This window comes from Vidua chalybeata, chromosome 3, assembly GCF_026979565.1.
Source record: "Vidua chalybeata isolate OUT-0048 chromosome 3, bVidCha1 merged haplotype, whole genome shotgun sequence".
NCBI lineage: Eukaryota > Metazoa > Chordata > Aves > Passeriformes > Viduidae > Vidua > Vidua chalybeata.
Window position 1 is genome coordinate 15,790,354 of NC_071532.1, and position 14,983 is coordinate 15,805,336.

General features: G+C 43.4%; 1 protein-coding gene across 1 annotated transcript in view; it reads right to left on the minus strand.

Annotated features, from left to right (window-relative positions):
• KIF26B (kinesin family member 26B) overlaps positions 1-14,983 on the minus strand; it is a 269,683-nt gene that overhangs the window by 4,963 nt on the left and 249,737 nt on the right. The window contains exon 12 of the mRNA XM_053938124.1: positions 11,183-14,615. Within this exon, the coding sequence (XP_053794099.1) occupies positions 11,183-14,615 (3,433 nt within the window). The remainder of the gene's footprint in view (positions 1-11,182; positions 14,616-14,983) is intronic.

A 14,983-nucleotide genomic window follows, 5' to 3' on the forward strand; every position in this document is an offset into this window, starting at 1 on the left:
GACATGGAGCTCTACAAGGCCCCTTCATACCAAACAACCTGAGATTGTCATCCTATGACACTTATCATAGCTGTGTTTATTGCTCAAACTGCAGCCCAGCAAAAATATTCATGCCAGAACAAATGAAGCCTTACAAATACCAGCAAGCAGGAGTTATTTTAGTTCTGTGGTACCAGTCACTGGAAGACAATGTCAGCATTCCGTTACCTTGAATGCATTTCAGTTAATCTGTAGATTAAACTGCCTGATCAAGAGAAGAGTCAGATCTTGATAAAAGGAAAAGCAAGACCTGACCCATTACCATAGCCAAAAACTGACAACAACAAGACAGACAGTTTGGGAAGAACCCAACAAAGGGGTCTGTGATTCTAATGGTGACTCTTGTCAGCAGTGCTAGAGGAAGGTAACCAAATGCTGGGAGCAACTGCATACTTCAAGGGAGGTGAGAGAGCATGGTGGACTATTCAATTTTATTACATGCAGGGAGAGATCCTGGAATAGGCTCAGACCCTCCTGGGAAATAAGTCTTCTGCTTGCTTAGATGGGAAGGGCCCTGAGTATCATCCTAGTGTCACTCAAGATCAAAAGGATTCAGGCATTAAATAAGTTTTTAAATACTTTTGAGGTTTTTGGCCATGGTGTCTCACAGAAGTCTCAAATTTGTCTGAGTGTAAATACAATCTCTCTGCTGTTCGACAACTTTTAGAGCCAGCAATATCTACAAGCATCAGATCTGACTTTCTGTTTAATGCACCCAGTGCTGTTAATTATTTTTCTTTTCTGCCCCACAGCAATGGTCACATCTCCTTTCCTGACATGCCTTTAGACTAGCTGTAGCATTTCAAGGAAGCAGCTGAGCAGACTGGAAATTCCTCCTGCCCAGTTCTCCATGCATGACTGGATTACGACTAAGTGCCTTTTTCTGTGATGTTTGATTTTCTTCCTCTTTTCCCCACTGTGGCTGTTAAAACCACCTTCTTGTGTAATGAAACACTTTTAAACCACCCCACTGGAAAAACTCTGTCTCCAACCAGAGTTGAAGTCCAGGTCCAAGACTCTCTGGAAATGCAGGTGGATGGCTACAATGCACCTTGCCACATGAACAGCATCAGGCTCTTACTTGGAGCAAAGCAAAACAGATTGCTGGGGTATGAAGTAGAGGAATGATAATTTTTTTTTTTTTTTTTTGCATTTTGTTCCCATTCATATCCATTTGGCTCAATGGGAAGCAGAAACCTGCAGGCTAGAAGGAGGGCTCCAACCTGAGGCTTCCCTTAATAGCACTTGGCCCTTGGGAAGGAGGCTGCTGAGTGCAGCAGTGGCAGAAGACATTAACTCATTGTGTTTTTCTAGCCAGAGCTTGTGTCTGGATTGCCTGTGGGTTATGGCAACAGGACAGGCTGCAGCTCTGAACTCATCTCAGGATGATTTATCTGAGGCGTAGAGTGCTTTGAGGAGGAATTAAAATGAAATACCTTCTTACTCTTTCCCGTAAGGTAAAAGTGGATCTAGTTTGTTATAAACATGCATTGCTTATTAGCCCAGGTATAGAAAATAATGGTGCCATTTGACAGGAGGCTTCTAACACTGACCTCTCCATTTAGTCTCTGGTTTTTATCTTATTTTACGTTAATTGGGATCAGTAAGGAAATACAGCCTAACCAGAGCTTTGGGGTGAATATCACAAAGCAGCTGACAGCTTTCTCATCCCCAACAAACAACAATTACATTGTTAAAATTAATGCAGTTTTCCATTCATATAGAAAATATCCACCAAGTCCCAGATTTATTGGGTGCACTTGATGGAGTTAGGATCTCATCAATTTTGACTCTATAATAAATAACATGCTTTGTGCTTTACAGCACACTACTCCTCTATTCCCTATGTATGACTTATGAAGAAAGTGGGCAGCCAGGGAGCTCAACAGGAGCAGATCTCAGCACCCTCCTACCTCTGCTCCTTGGCAAAATGTCTGACCCTCCCACCACGTAAATAGAATTAATTCCTCCATTCAAAAAAGAAATTTATACCAAAAATCAATCAGAAAGAAACACAGTAAGATGAACTCAAGGTAAAATAACTTCACATTCATTTATGACCATGCAGTATGTAAAGCAAAATGTCATTTGTTAAATGCCCTGAATAATATGTTCTTCACTTAGTTTGAATTTACACACTCTCAGAATAACCCTTCTTGAACCTAGCTTGAGTATGAATAACCAGGCTGTGAAATAGCCATGAAAATACACAGGATACAAGATTTGCTTTTACAACAGATCTAGTGGTCTACCTTAAGCTATAGGTTAAGTTTTGGCCAGGTTAAATTTAAGTTAAAGAGAGTAGCACAGCAGTGAAGGCATGCAGTGTGAAAGTAGATCTAAAGGGTGAAGAGTGGTACTGAAGCTACAACATATTTCAGCAAAGGTAAGCCCAGAGGAGCCTTAAGGTATGAGAAATACAGACCAAGGTATGTGAGGGTAATTTTAAGGATAAAAAGGCACACTGACCTCAGCAAAACTGCCAAACTGCAAAAGGATGTGTGCTTATAAAAGTATGTTTTGACCAGGGCAAAAGCTCTAAAAAGTCTGTTTTTGCTTAAGTACTGTATATTTTGGAGTGTTCTCCTTAGGCTGCTTTCCAAGCACACATTCCAGATTGAGCATCTTTTCTGTGAAAAAGGTAAAGGCAAAAACTGCAAGTACAAAGTCTTAATGAAAAACAGTGTGATGCATATCTCTTCAAAGCAGGATACAACCAAATGGGATGCAAAACAACTGCTGTCCTAGAAATTTCAAGGTGTTTCAAACAGAAAATGAAACTGTAACTTGATATAACAATATTTCAGAAGTTTATATTGTGCGCTCAAAAGGCGGGATGTGGAGCCAAAGCTATTCCCCACAGCATTTAATGTTATGAGATGCAAAATTGCCTTTCTGTACAGAACCTGTTCTTCAGCATTTTGGTTTTTCTCACCAGACAGTCCAAGGAAATTACAAAAACCAGACCTGGTTAACTAGAGCAGTACCCCTAAGCTATTCCTTCTGTGGTTCCAACAGCAATAGCACGGATATCAGTTGTAGCATCAAGCTTTTCTTACTAGCAAAGATTATCTATCCTATTTCATCTGCTGCTCCTCACTGTCTGACAACAGGGCTGCTGTTCTGTTTGAGTCTAAAATGTGATGCTGACTTTGCCTCTCATTTCCTAGTGGGATCTACCCTTATGGTCAATTGTCCATGACTGAACCAACTCCTCCCCTTTCCTTTGACCTCTTTTCTCCTAGTTTATTTTATTGCCAGTGCAGAGCACAAAGCTATTCACTCCATGGATTTTCATAGAGTTTGCACAGTTCCCCTCCTGAAGGGGAAGTAATTGCCAGAGTTTTCAAGTGGAAGGCCCCTCTGATGATGTGGGGACTTCACCAGAAGTTTTTAGGGTTCCCATCTCCAAACACCAAAGAACCAAGGTCTATATTGCCAGAAAATCCAAACAGCAATCACTCATATTCACAACTCAGATTACACATATTGCATAGAAAGGACCATATTGCACCCAAATACCTAGAATAGGATACACTGGGAGGATCCATCATTCAGAAGAAAATTTTTTATGTCCATCTCACTGTAAAATAATTCAGGCCATGTTCTGTATTGGTTGTTAGGCAAGCCCACTGTTGTCAATTGATAAGAAGTACAAGGACACTTTAGGCAAGAAATCACCTGCTTCATGTTTATTGGAATAAAGCAATGCTTGTTTATAATATTCCATCCACACCAATACTAGGTATGCTGTTTCTGTACTGGTATAAAGAATACACTGATGTACATCCAGCTTCTAATTTTCTTCTATCAACACAGTTCATCTTTATCTACCCAGTTTATTTCTTAATCTTGCTTTCTGAATTACTGTCTTATTTTTAAAGGGTAGTTTAGAGCTGGTGAATGAGCACTGCTGAAACCAGATCAGAAAGCAGCCCTCCTGCGGCATGGCAGGTTGACAAGTAATCTGGGAGATGCTCCAGGGAAGATGCACATCACCCACAATTCCTAGCGAAAAAAAAAAAAGCCAACCAGAGTCTCTTCTAAATATTTCTCTCTGTTCAGGCTGGATTTTGGTTTAACAGGCATATGTCAGCATTGTGGCATTATTTAAGAAGCTGGTTATTATTACTACAGTACTGCATTGAAGAGCTGCTCCAGTCACTTGGACAGCAAAGGCAGAGGCTGGAGGGGGAAGGGCTCTTAAGCCAGAACATTAGCTCCCGCCAGGACAGTGGTGGAGCCAATTCTGCGGCAGTGTCAGGAGCAGGTTTTATTTACACCCAGCCTAATGGTGTGCGACTCAGTCATGCATGTTACATGGAGCCTTCACCGTGCACAATAGCCTGCTGCCACTTCCTCTATTAAATCATTCCTATGTTCATGTGGCTGAAAGCTCAGTGCTGGCATGCAGTAGTCAAGCGTGTAAAAAATGATTACTCTGATCCCTTTCAACACAGATTTGCTGCATGAAATGGCCTGGCTTTGACCTGGGAAAATCAATGCTGTTGTTTTAATGAACAAAAAAAAAAAAAAATTGGAGCTGAAGCCTGCACTTCCCCTCCCTCTATTCATACCAGGGCTGTCCAGTCAGCAAGTCACATGCATGAAGTGGTCACCTGCATGCAAACAGCATTTACTCATATGATTCTAAACATCCTTTGTCATGGTAAAAGCATAGTACAGGATATCAATTAGCTACCATCACTTGTAAGCAAGTTGTACTGCTGGAGGTGCTCTACAGCTTTCTGATACAAAAGGCAACTTTCAGCTCCCCACACTGTGCCTTAGGCAGTCTAAACATGAACGAAATTCCTTTTCACTTGGATTCAACAAGAAAAGCTCAGACTCTCTTTGTTGGTGTTTTGTTTCGTCATTATCATTTTGGCCATGTTCAAAATGTGATGCTTTGCAATATTGGTTGGAGACAGAATTTCATAATTTACAGGTCATAGATTCAGCTTCTGGCTTTTTCTGCTGCTTTCATAGAAGGAGCTAATTGCTTCCAGACAGTAAATATGTTCAAATATATATGTTCAAATATAGAGTTTTCAGGGTTTTCCAGGAACCTCTAAATCTCCATCTTTAAAATCATCCCATCAGTGAAACTCAGAGCACACTAGCATGAGGAAAAAGGAGGTTAATTGTAGATAATTAGTCATGTCTTAACAGTCTGTCTTTTTATTAAAGTGTTTAAAATAATGTAGCAATCTGCTCTTCTTTGGTATTGAAAGTTAGTACTGAGAAAGAGCTGCAAGGAGTCATGAAACTTTACTATGAATGTCATCAAATGCTGCAGCAGGAATCTTTAATTATCTATAGTCAGATAGTTCCCCATGCAAAGAAGATGAAAGGCATGCACACTGACACACACACACCCAAATCCTATCCTGGACTGACAAAAGCAGGGTTCTCCAGATTCTGAAATATGCAGTTCCAGCTCAGGGCATAGCTTTAAACTTCAGGAATTCAAGCTTTGGAAACCTTAGTTTTGCCTCAGTCTTGTTTCCACTTGGCCTAACTTTCAATAATATCTCTTAGGTTTTTGTTTTCTGATGTTCACTGATACTTAACATTCAGGAAAATGTTAAGTACCAGTGGCTCTGACTGACCCAACTGGGAAGTGCTTTACTGAGAAGGACTTTATGCCCAAAGTCTGATGTCTTGAGCTGCCTCCTTCTGTCTCACATCTTTTTCTCATGCCCCAGTCCCAGGAGAGGGCCTGTGCACACCAGCTGCGAGGCAGGGGTCCCCACCAGCACCCGATGGCTGCTGCTCACCTGCTGCTCCCCCAGCCCTGCTGGGGCCACAGATCACTGCCCTCAGTGTTTCACCCTGCTGACAGAAGCCCAAGCACCAGCAAAGCTCCAAGCTCAGACTCAGCTCCAAAAGCCTCAAAACTAGAGGAATCAAAGAAGATACACTCCTTAGCAGAAGTCTGTCCTATCTCAACAGAGGGCTGAAAGAAGTGACAGATTGAAGCCTGTAGGTCTAACTCAATGTTACATGGGATGGGGACTTTCTTAAGTCCCAAACCTATCTCATAGGGAACAGGAAAGAAAATAGCTTCAGGAAGATCAGTGTAATCTCCATAAAATGCCTTGTTTATGATGAATGATCTCAGAACCCCTCCTGGGAAGGAGGTTTCCTTACAGAGACTACTGAAACACTGTAAGGGATAGGAACATGTAAATATATGTAGGAGAGGGCAGGAAAAATCCGGAAACAACACATTTATGTATGTAATATGAAAATGCAAACAGGACTTGGCTTTACTGGATAAACCTTATAAGAGCCTGGACTCTTCCTTTGCAATTACCTCACAGTGGGCGAGACCCAGAGTTAACACCAAGGCTCCATCCCTGGAATCATCCAGCCACGTTTTTCATTGAGAATTATTGCAAAGCAATGCCCACATATACCCAAACTCAGTAAAAGATGCTAAAAATCAAACCAGAAGAGCAAAAGGCAGGTAGATAACACTTCTGATCCAAGGACCCTGCTACTATTTTTTGTACCAGCATATCTACTTTTATGAGCTGGTAACAAGAGAACACAGAAATTACACGAGTTGCCCAAGGTGCTACAGCAAACCAGCAGCACACCAGAGAATACAACACAGATCTTGCAAGCCCTAATTTGCTGCCCTGCCTGCCTCCCTCTCATATCTGTTGCACCCCTGGGATACAAATACAGCTTTGGTAAAACTAAAGTTCAACCAGAATGCACTTCCTGATCACATACAGGAATATGTACTATAAAAGCACCCTTATCACTGCCTTTCCATGGAGTGGCACTGGGTCACCACACTTGGAATTTCTGAGGAGTTAAAAAATAATAAATAACTGCTGCAGCTTGTAACTGTACAAACTATGCCCTAACACTTCAGTGTGCTCAAGACAGCACTGCCTACCCAAGAGAGAGGAAGCTGAAGCCTGAAGAAGAAATATGGCTGTTGTTTCTTACAGGGAAGGGTTAATGGAGTGAGCAAAGAAATCAAAGTACAACATAGTTGTACAGATGATTGCAGGCAAAGAAGGAAGAAGGGCCTGCCACAAAAAGAAAATAATAAATGGAATTCTTTTCCATTGCTCGGCAAGGGCAGAGGAGGATGTATGGCAAAGTCAGTTGTGGCTGAGGTTAGGAGTTGAGGGTGCCTGTAATTCAAGCCTGGATCTGGCTCTCACTTGGCTGAGGGTATTAGGCAAGCCAGCAACACTCTTTACCTTCATTTCTCCATCTGTAAAATGGGGTCTGGAATAATACTTAATGCCACAGTGTGGATTAAAGAGAAGCTATACAAAGCTTTGAAATGTACAACCGTAGATCAGGGCTAAATAGCTTTGTTTCTGCCACAAACAGTCACTTTGCGCCAATATATGCTGACATGATGTTACAGAACCAATGTTAGTTGTTAGAAAAATGGGAATATTTATTAAATGCATAGGTTAGCTTTAGGGGAAAGGCTTACGTGCTTCATGAGGCAAAGACGTGATTTTTCAATAGGTACCAGAATGCAAAAGGATTTTATTATTATTTTCTTCTAATTTTGTACATATACAATTTTGTACTGTGCTGTCCATGAACTGTACAGGTACCCAGACAGAGCCCAAAAATTTACATAAGGTAACAGTGAAGGATATGAACTAGCTTTATCCTTCAAAAGCTGTCAGTGTAGGTCTGATGCTTCATGTATGACATTCAGGGCAGAAGCACCTACACATACAAATAATGCACTTAAGAGCACTGAAAGACAAGATCTTAATCTCAAGAAAAAATGATCTCTCTCCAGTGTGTCAGAACTTCAGAAGTAATTGTGAGATCTTCTGGTGATTCTCTTAAAGACTCTTTATAGCTCCTTTTACAGGGGCCTTGGGCTGATTCATGTTGATCGTGTCTGACAGCTAGCATTTCTGTTAATAATAATCATAAATAAAGTGGACAAGGTTGCCTGACCTGAAATGAGCATATCTATAGTGCCATATCCATTACAGCACAGTGGATCTGTGACCGCAAATCAGGAAAGGTCCAATGCTCTTGACACTTTGTATTAAAATAATATCTGTCTTTTAAGATCTCAGAACCTTTGTGTGCTAGCTTTTTCATTAAAAAGTGTTCCTTAAGAGATAACACTCACACTATAAGAAAGGAGATGCTACAGAGGATGAAAGATTACAAAACTGCACATTTTTTCATTATACAATAAAAATACATTTGCGAACAGCTCTATTTTCCCTTATACCTTAACTCCTCCTTCATGTTCTCCTGCATTGAAGTAATAATCCTGCTTTTATGCCATCATAAATCTGCTGACATGTGAAAAATTATACTATTATCAAACACATCAAAATAGAATTATGATTTCACTGCTGCCAGACCAATGCAAACAGGAGCTGGGTTATATGAAAGTGAAGCCTGATTAATTTCTGGGCAGTGGTTTTCTGCTAGAAATAGGGATGGTGGTAAAGACTGAATTTTTAATTTCCATAAAACCCCTGGTTGCAGTTATACACTAGTCAGTCCAAACAACACAGGAATTACTTGCTGATATAGGGAATTACTCTCAAAAGTAAAGTATCAGAGATGATACACTGAGAATCTCTCCACATCAGGCGACATGCTGAATTGAGAGAGAAGCTTTGTAAATTACTTTAAGGGAGGTCAAGGTGCCAGGCTAGGCTGAGTCCACTGGGGCAGGCAGTTTCCAAGGACACAGACAGGGCCTTCACTGAAAACGCTCTATCCCAGAGCTTCATGTCCAGCATCAAGCAGGTAATTGCAATGTTGCTGACTAAGGAGAAAGGAACCACCTCACACGAGCAATTAGAATAAAGAGATTAATTTCTTGGCCAGCCAAAAAAAGGTGTCTTTGGGGAAAAAGACAGGTCAAATGTTACACAGCAGTAAAAAAAGAAGCTAAGGCTCCTCATGTTCCCTGCTAATGAAAGGTTCATACTTAACTCATCACTTGATAATTTTGCATACCTGTACTGTATGACAAACCAGTGTCAATGTTCTACCAGGTAGGCTCAAGGCCTCTTCTTTCCTGGTGTGTCTTCCAGACTGCTACAAGAACAATCTTAAACCTGAGTCTCAAACAGATCTCTCCTTCACAACTCCCTTTTCATGACCACTGACACAACATTTAGTCCTGCACAGGGGTTATCAAAAGCCAAAGCTGTGAGCCAAAACACAACCCTGGTATAAAATACAACACAGGCATATGAAGCTTGTCTGTAATTAGAACACCACAAAGACAATGCTTTTGTCACTTGCATTTCCAGCCTTGTCCAGCCTCCAATGTGCTATCAAAGCAGAGAGAAGTGAAATGAAACAAGCAGTTTTGTGAGCATTAGAGTAAACAAATATTGGTCTTCTAGTGATTCAGTTTGGGGATGAACACTGGAGTCTAAAGAATCTGGAGGCTCTGCCTGAAGTTTTCTCAGAGATTTTCTTGTAAAATATCTCCCTTGGGGGAGTAAGGGGGACATTCTCTAGTATCTAATCTGTTCCCTCACCTGGTTTTTCACAGAAATTGATAAACTTTTATATCTAAATGACCTGTGGAAAAAGTCCATATTAGATTGGCAGCTTCTCCACAGGACACAGCCAAGCTGTCAGTTTACACCCACAAATGCCGCCTCTGTGGACAGCTTTGTTTTCCTTTTTTACAAGATAGAAATCATCCTTTTCTTCCTTGCAAGTTATTATTAAAAAGCTTATATTTGAAAGGGGTTTTTAGAGGCAAAGCTCCTCAGAAAGAGGAAAAATCAATTTAATACCATTTAATTCAAGGGCTAGGAAAAGAGATTTTCTCAGAGGATGCAAACTTCAGAAATATTATTCAGTCATTAAGTCTGGGCTTGCATTATGTTGAATAATCAGTTTCAGATGCATCTTCTGAACAGGTACAATCAGCTCTGCATGTATGGATGTTGTTTTAATAGCAGTATTTATTGCATTCACATCTGTGCTGCACATGTTCTTTCTGCTACCACAGTCAAGAGCATAATGAAAGGGAGAGTTATGCATTACTCTGTTCACTGGAAATGAATTCCAGAGGGGATTATCACAGCAAGTGGAATGGCTGGTGAATTAGGAATGCTATGAGAAAAACACATTTTGGAAAGACACAGCTACTGTAGAATAAGTAGCTACTGATATTCCACACACCTGTGCCACCAGGTCCAATGTCAACCTGAATTTTTTTCAGAAGTAGATTATGCAGGACTTGCACTACAGGTTGGGAAAAAGCACCCAGGAAAAATGTGAGGTGACCAGCTCATGAATGGTCCCCATCCCTGTTCTGTGACTTTATGAAACTTGCTCTAGTGGAAAGAGACACATGCACAGACTCTTGATATGACCCAGGAGGCTCTTGCTATCTAATTAAAAAGTCCTGATGTAGTGTGAAGCTACTGGGGATTATGTCTGAACAAAGACAAAGTCTTCCCAATCCATTCCATGATCACTAAAAAAGTTTCAGATTTGAAAGTGCTTCAGTGCAGTAGTTTCCATATATGGTTCTTAATATTACCTATTATTTATTATCAATAAATTTCTGGGGAAAGAAGCCACAACTCAAAAGGCAAGAGTGTCAGGTACAGGATAACATCTTTCAAGTGGCATGGACACATTTTTGTTCCATCTCCTATGTGGGGAGAAGGAACTCAACAATGGTTTCAGATGTAAGGCATCTTGCACCTTTGGGAATCCAGAGCACACAAGGAACAGAAGCAGACTCACAAAAGATAAAGCCATTCAGCAAGACTCTGGTCTTGGGTTGGTGAAACATGCATATTAAGGCACCTTTCTGGAATTAAATCAGAAGTATATTTGTATAAATAAATCCTTGAATGTGGCTGTCACTGGCAATACTAACCAGTTTTTGTTCATTTGAAGTAAACCGAAATGAAAGAGGTCAGGAGGAGACTCCACTGCAAAGGCAATACAACCACAATCACACAGGATTAGCGAATGTTCCAAAATGAAAAAAGGCAGAGCCTCAGATACTTACCATGTCCTTGCTTCTCAGCTAAGAGGTGGAACTGGTATTTAACTAGCCCACCTTCAGGGCCAGCCTACCTCCTGCATACTAATCTGCTTTGGTCTGCGTCCCTCTTTCCCACCACCACAAGCTTACCTGCATTTAATCGTTTCTTTGGGGTTTTGAGGCTCCGGCACCTGCCACTGGCAGAGCTGCTGTTCTCGCTCATGGAGTCCTGCGCTGAGGAGGCACTCCCCGTCGCCTCGCTGTCCCTCATCATGCTCTCGTAGCCACTGCTGCCCCCACTGTGGTAGAAGAGGGCTGTTTTCCCCATGGCAGGGGGCAGCTCTCCGCTCAGGACGCTGCTGTTGTCGCTCCCGTGGCCGCTGCTGCAGCGGTGAGGTTTCCGAGGAGGGGTGATCTTGCTGTAAGGTGAAGGCAGCATGTGAACAGCTGGCTTCTCATCTCCCAGAAGGCCCCCACGCTCGTCTGTCTCCAGGCTTCCCGGCAGCTGTACACCTCTGGCACTGGTGCTCCCTTGGAGCAGCTCTGAAATCCGCCCATTGACAGCTCGAAGGGGCAATTTGGAAGCAAGGCTGGAGCCCCGGCTTCTGCTGAGGGACTGCATTGACCAGGACATGTTCTTTCCACTTGGGGGCAAACTGGAGCTCTGCCCTACCGACTGAGGCAGAGACTTGGTGGAGAAGCTGAGCGTTTTGGTGGCAGAGGCAGAGAGGCTGCGGGCCTTGGGACTTGCCAGGAGAAGCTTGCTGACAGCTGAGATCTTTGACTGGCTGGCTTTTGGGGAGGCTCCTGCCGACTGGGAGAGGCCCGAGTTGGTGGGTGAGGACATGGCACTGCGGCTGAGACTCCTTCCAGCCCTAGGCATGGTGGTGTCTCTGCCAGGGCTCATTTTGGCACTCACAGAGGACAGACTTCCTGCTCTTTCCAGTGACAAACACTCATAGTGGCTTCCTGTGGACCTCCCTAGGGAGTTGGTCCTGCTGGCAAGCTGCTCCAGCTTGGCACTGAAGAGCTTGCTGCTGCTGTTGATGATGCTGCTGTCTATGCCAGGGCCTTTTTGTTTGGCATTCTGCTCCTCGGGGAAGCTGGCCAGGAAGGACACAGGTTGGCTGGAGGGACTGCTCGTGGTGCTATTGGCTGCGCTGTGCTGGGGGCTGGCTCTGTTCTTTTGATCCAAGCTTGACTTTCTCACAGGTGGCAGAGGAGGGGTCCCTTTAGGACGAGTGAGTATGCAGTGTTTGGGAGAGGCCATTTTCTTGTCAAGACTAGCCTTAGAAAACTGGGGGAGGGCAGGAGAACTGACTCCACTGCTGTCAGTAAAAGTAGGATTGAGATGACTGTCAGATTCCTCCACTTTGCTTGCCTTTGGGAGCCCTCGAGGGAGGCTACAGTTCTTCAAGCCATCACTGGAATGAACAGGGCTTTGGGTTGCAGAGCTGGATGCTACCACCTCACACCCATCCACAATCCTTTTTAGACTGTCAGATCCGGGGGAAATAGAGGTGTCTCCACTGCTGCTGCTAAACCTGTCCACGGAGGACTGTTTTGTGCTGTGCTCAGGCTTGGCTGGAACCGAAACTGTATCAGGCCTTGGCCCATCACTGCTCCCAGAGCTGTCTTTTTTAACATCTTCTTCTCTCTTCAACCAAGGGTCTTCAAATTTGATAACCTTCTTAGCCATGGATTCTTTCCCATCATGGGGATGAATAGCCTTTGGGTCTGCAGTTACAGCAGGTACAGCATCATCAGTGTCTTGAGCTTTGAAGGAATTAACAGCAATACATGGATACACGGTAATGTTTGTCTTCATTGGGATGTAGCCCTCACAGCTGCTAAGACTTGCTGTGTTTTTGATTGTGACAGTAGTTTTGCCTAAAGCTGATATTTTACAGCCTTTGATGGGTGGCACTTTGCCAAAAGCTTCCTCCCCCACTTCCGACATTATAAGCATGTTGTCAGTCACTGACTTCTGTTTGTCATTTACACAAATCATGCTGGCACTTTGTATGGTGCTTGCAAACTCGGAGACGGGGGGCTCTGCCATAGCCTCCCCATGCCCATAGCATGCCTGGGCTATGAAGCTGTGGCACGACTGTTCACCGTCACTCCCCGTGCTCATTTCGCTCAGCCATGAGCTGATGGATGAGCGCCTGCTGCCATCATCTTGGGGTTTGTCATCCAGACTCAGCTTTGGAAGAGGAAGGAACTGTGTGATGCTGACTTCAGACACAGGAGCTGCACTGGAGTAACATTCAAGATCTTCAGAAATACTGCTGATAATACTGACTGGCCTAGAGCCAGAGGCTAAAGCCTGCACAGAGCAGTCACTGTTAAAACTGATGATACTGGTCGGGCGCCCATTGTCAAGGACACCACTAATGGTCAGCTCTTCCACAAGGGTGAACACAAGCTCATCCTCTCCATTCAGCTCCAATGGCTGCTGCACAGTCACCATGGTTGTGCTCAGAATCTCCTTCTTGGATTCTGGAGAAATGCTTTGTTGCCCATCTTCATTGAGAACAGTCTCTTCAAAATCCCCGTTGTTGGACGACACTGACTTTTTCATAATCTGAGGGCTCATGCCTACCGGTGGGGTCCGGATTTCTGGCTGTAATAAAGATTCAGTAGACGTCATGGCAGCATCCTTACTCAGGGGAGCTGGTGGGGGAGTGGAGCTGGGCAGGACTCCTTTCTGTGTATAGACCTTGCACCTCTGGGAAGGAGAAGTTGGTGGCTTATACTCAGATGTCTTTGAGAGGCTTGCAATGCCAAGCCGGGGTGAACCCATTGGCCGAGGTTTGCCTTCCACAAATCCAGAGGTGTTGAGCCCTTCTCTGCTGCTCTGCAAGCTGGTGCTGTGTGCTAACTGACAAGAGTTGAGCTCTTTACTAGAGCTGCCTGTTACACTCCTGGGAGAAGAAGGAGTTGAAAGATTGGTAAGAGCTCCAGAAGGAACAGGGGAGTGATTTCTCCTAGTTTTGCTGGGTGTTGTATTTGTATTTTCCTTGGCTTCTCTATCAGGATGCTGACATTCTGGCATTGTATCTTCCTTATCTGACTCTGGTAAGTGGCTAAGCTCTGCCAGCTGGCTTGAGACAGCACACTTAGACATCTGGTCTGAGCTAAATTGAGCAGGCATCTCTTCAAAGGGAAATTTGTCAGTCTCTTCACTGCCATCTATGCAATCCAGTCTCTCCTGGAGCTCTGCAAAGGTGTTGCACTTCAGGCAGTCTCTTTCAGATGTGCTAGGCCCTGATTCACTAACTTCCTCCAACCTGCCCTCATTTTTGGTCTTTTGCAGAGCAGGAACTATGGGAACAAAGTCAGGGGGACCCTCGTTATCTGTCAGTTCCTTGTCAGAAAGGGCAGTGCCATTGGGGCCAACGTAAATCACCGTGTCACATGACTGCTCACTGCTAGATGAATAATCAGGATCACTTGATAAATGCAAAATAGGGAAGTCTGGGTCCACAGTGTTTCTAGAATGGAAAGGCCTCAGCTGGGTTGGCCTCCGCATGCGGCCCTCCTCACAAGAGCTCTCTCCTCCAGAAGAACTTGATGTGTACTGCAACATGAGAGAGAGAGAGAGAGAGAGGGAGAGAGAGACATATCTATGACATTTCAGCATTGCAAGCTGCTCCTTGCACAAATGACATACACAAAAAATTAATGGTCACATATGAACTGGGAAATCTCTAAACTAAGGCACAAAGCTCTGAAGTTGCTTATCCACACCCCTGCAGCAAACTCATAGTTATGTTCAATGGAGAACCCAAATTCCCAGCTACAAGTCCCACTCAAAATCATAAGACTTCAAAAAAAAGTACTAAAAATATGGATTAAGATACGTCCCGTAACTGAGCCTAGCCAAAGAAATCAGGTATTTGGCAAAGGCTTTGCTTATTTTGTGTGTGTGTGTACATTTGTGTATTT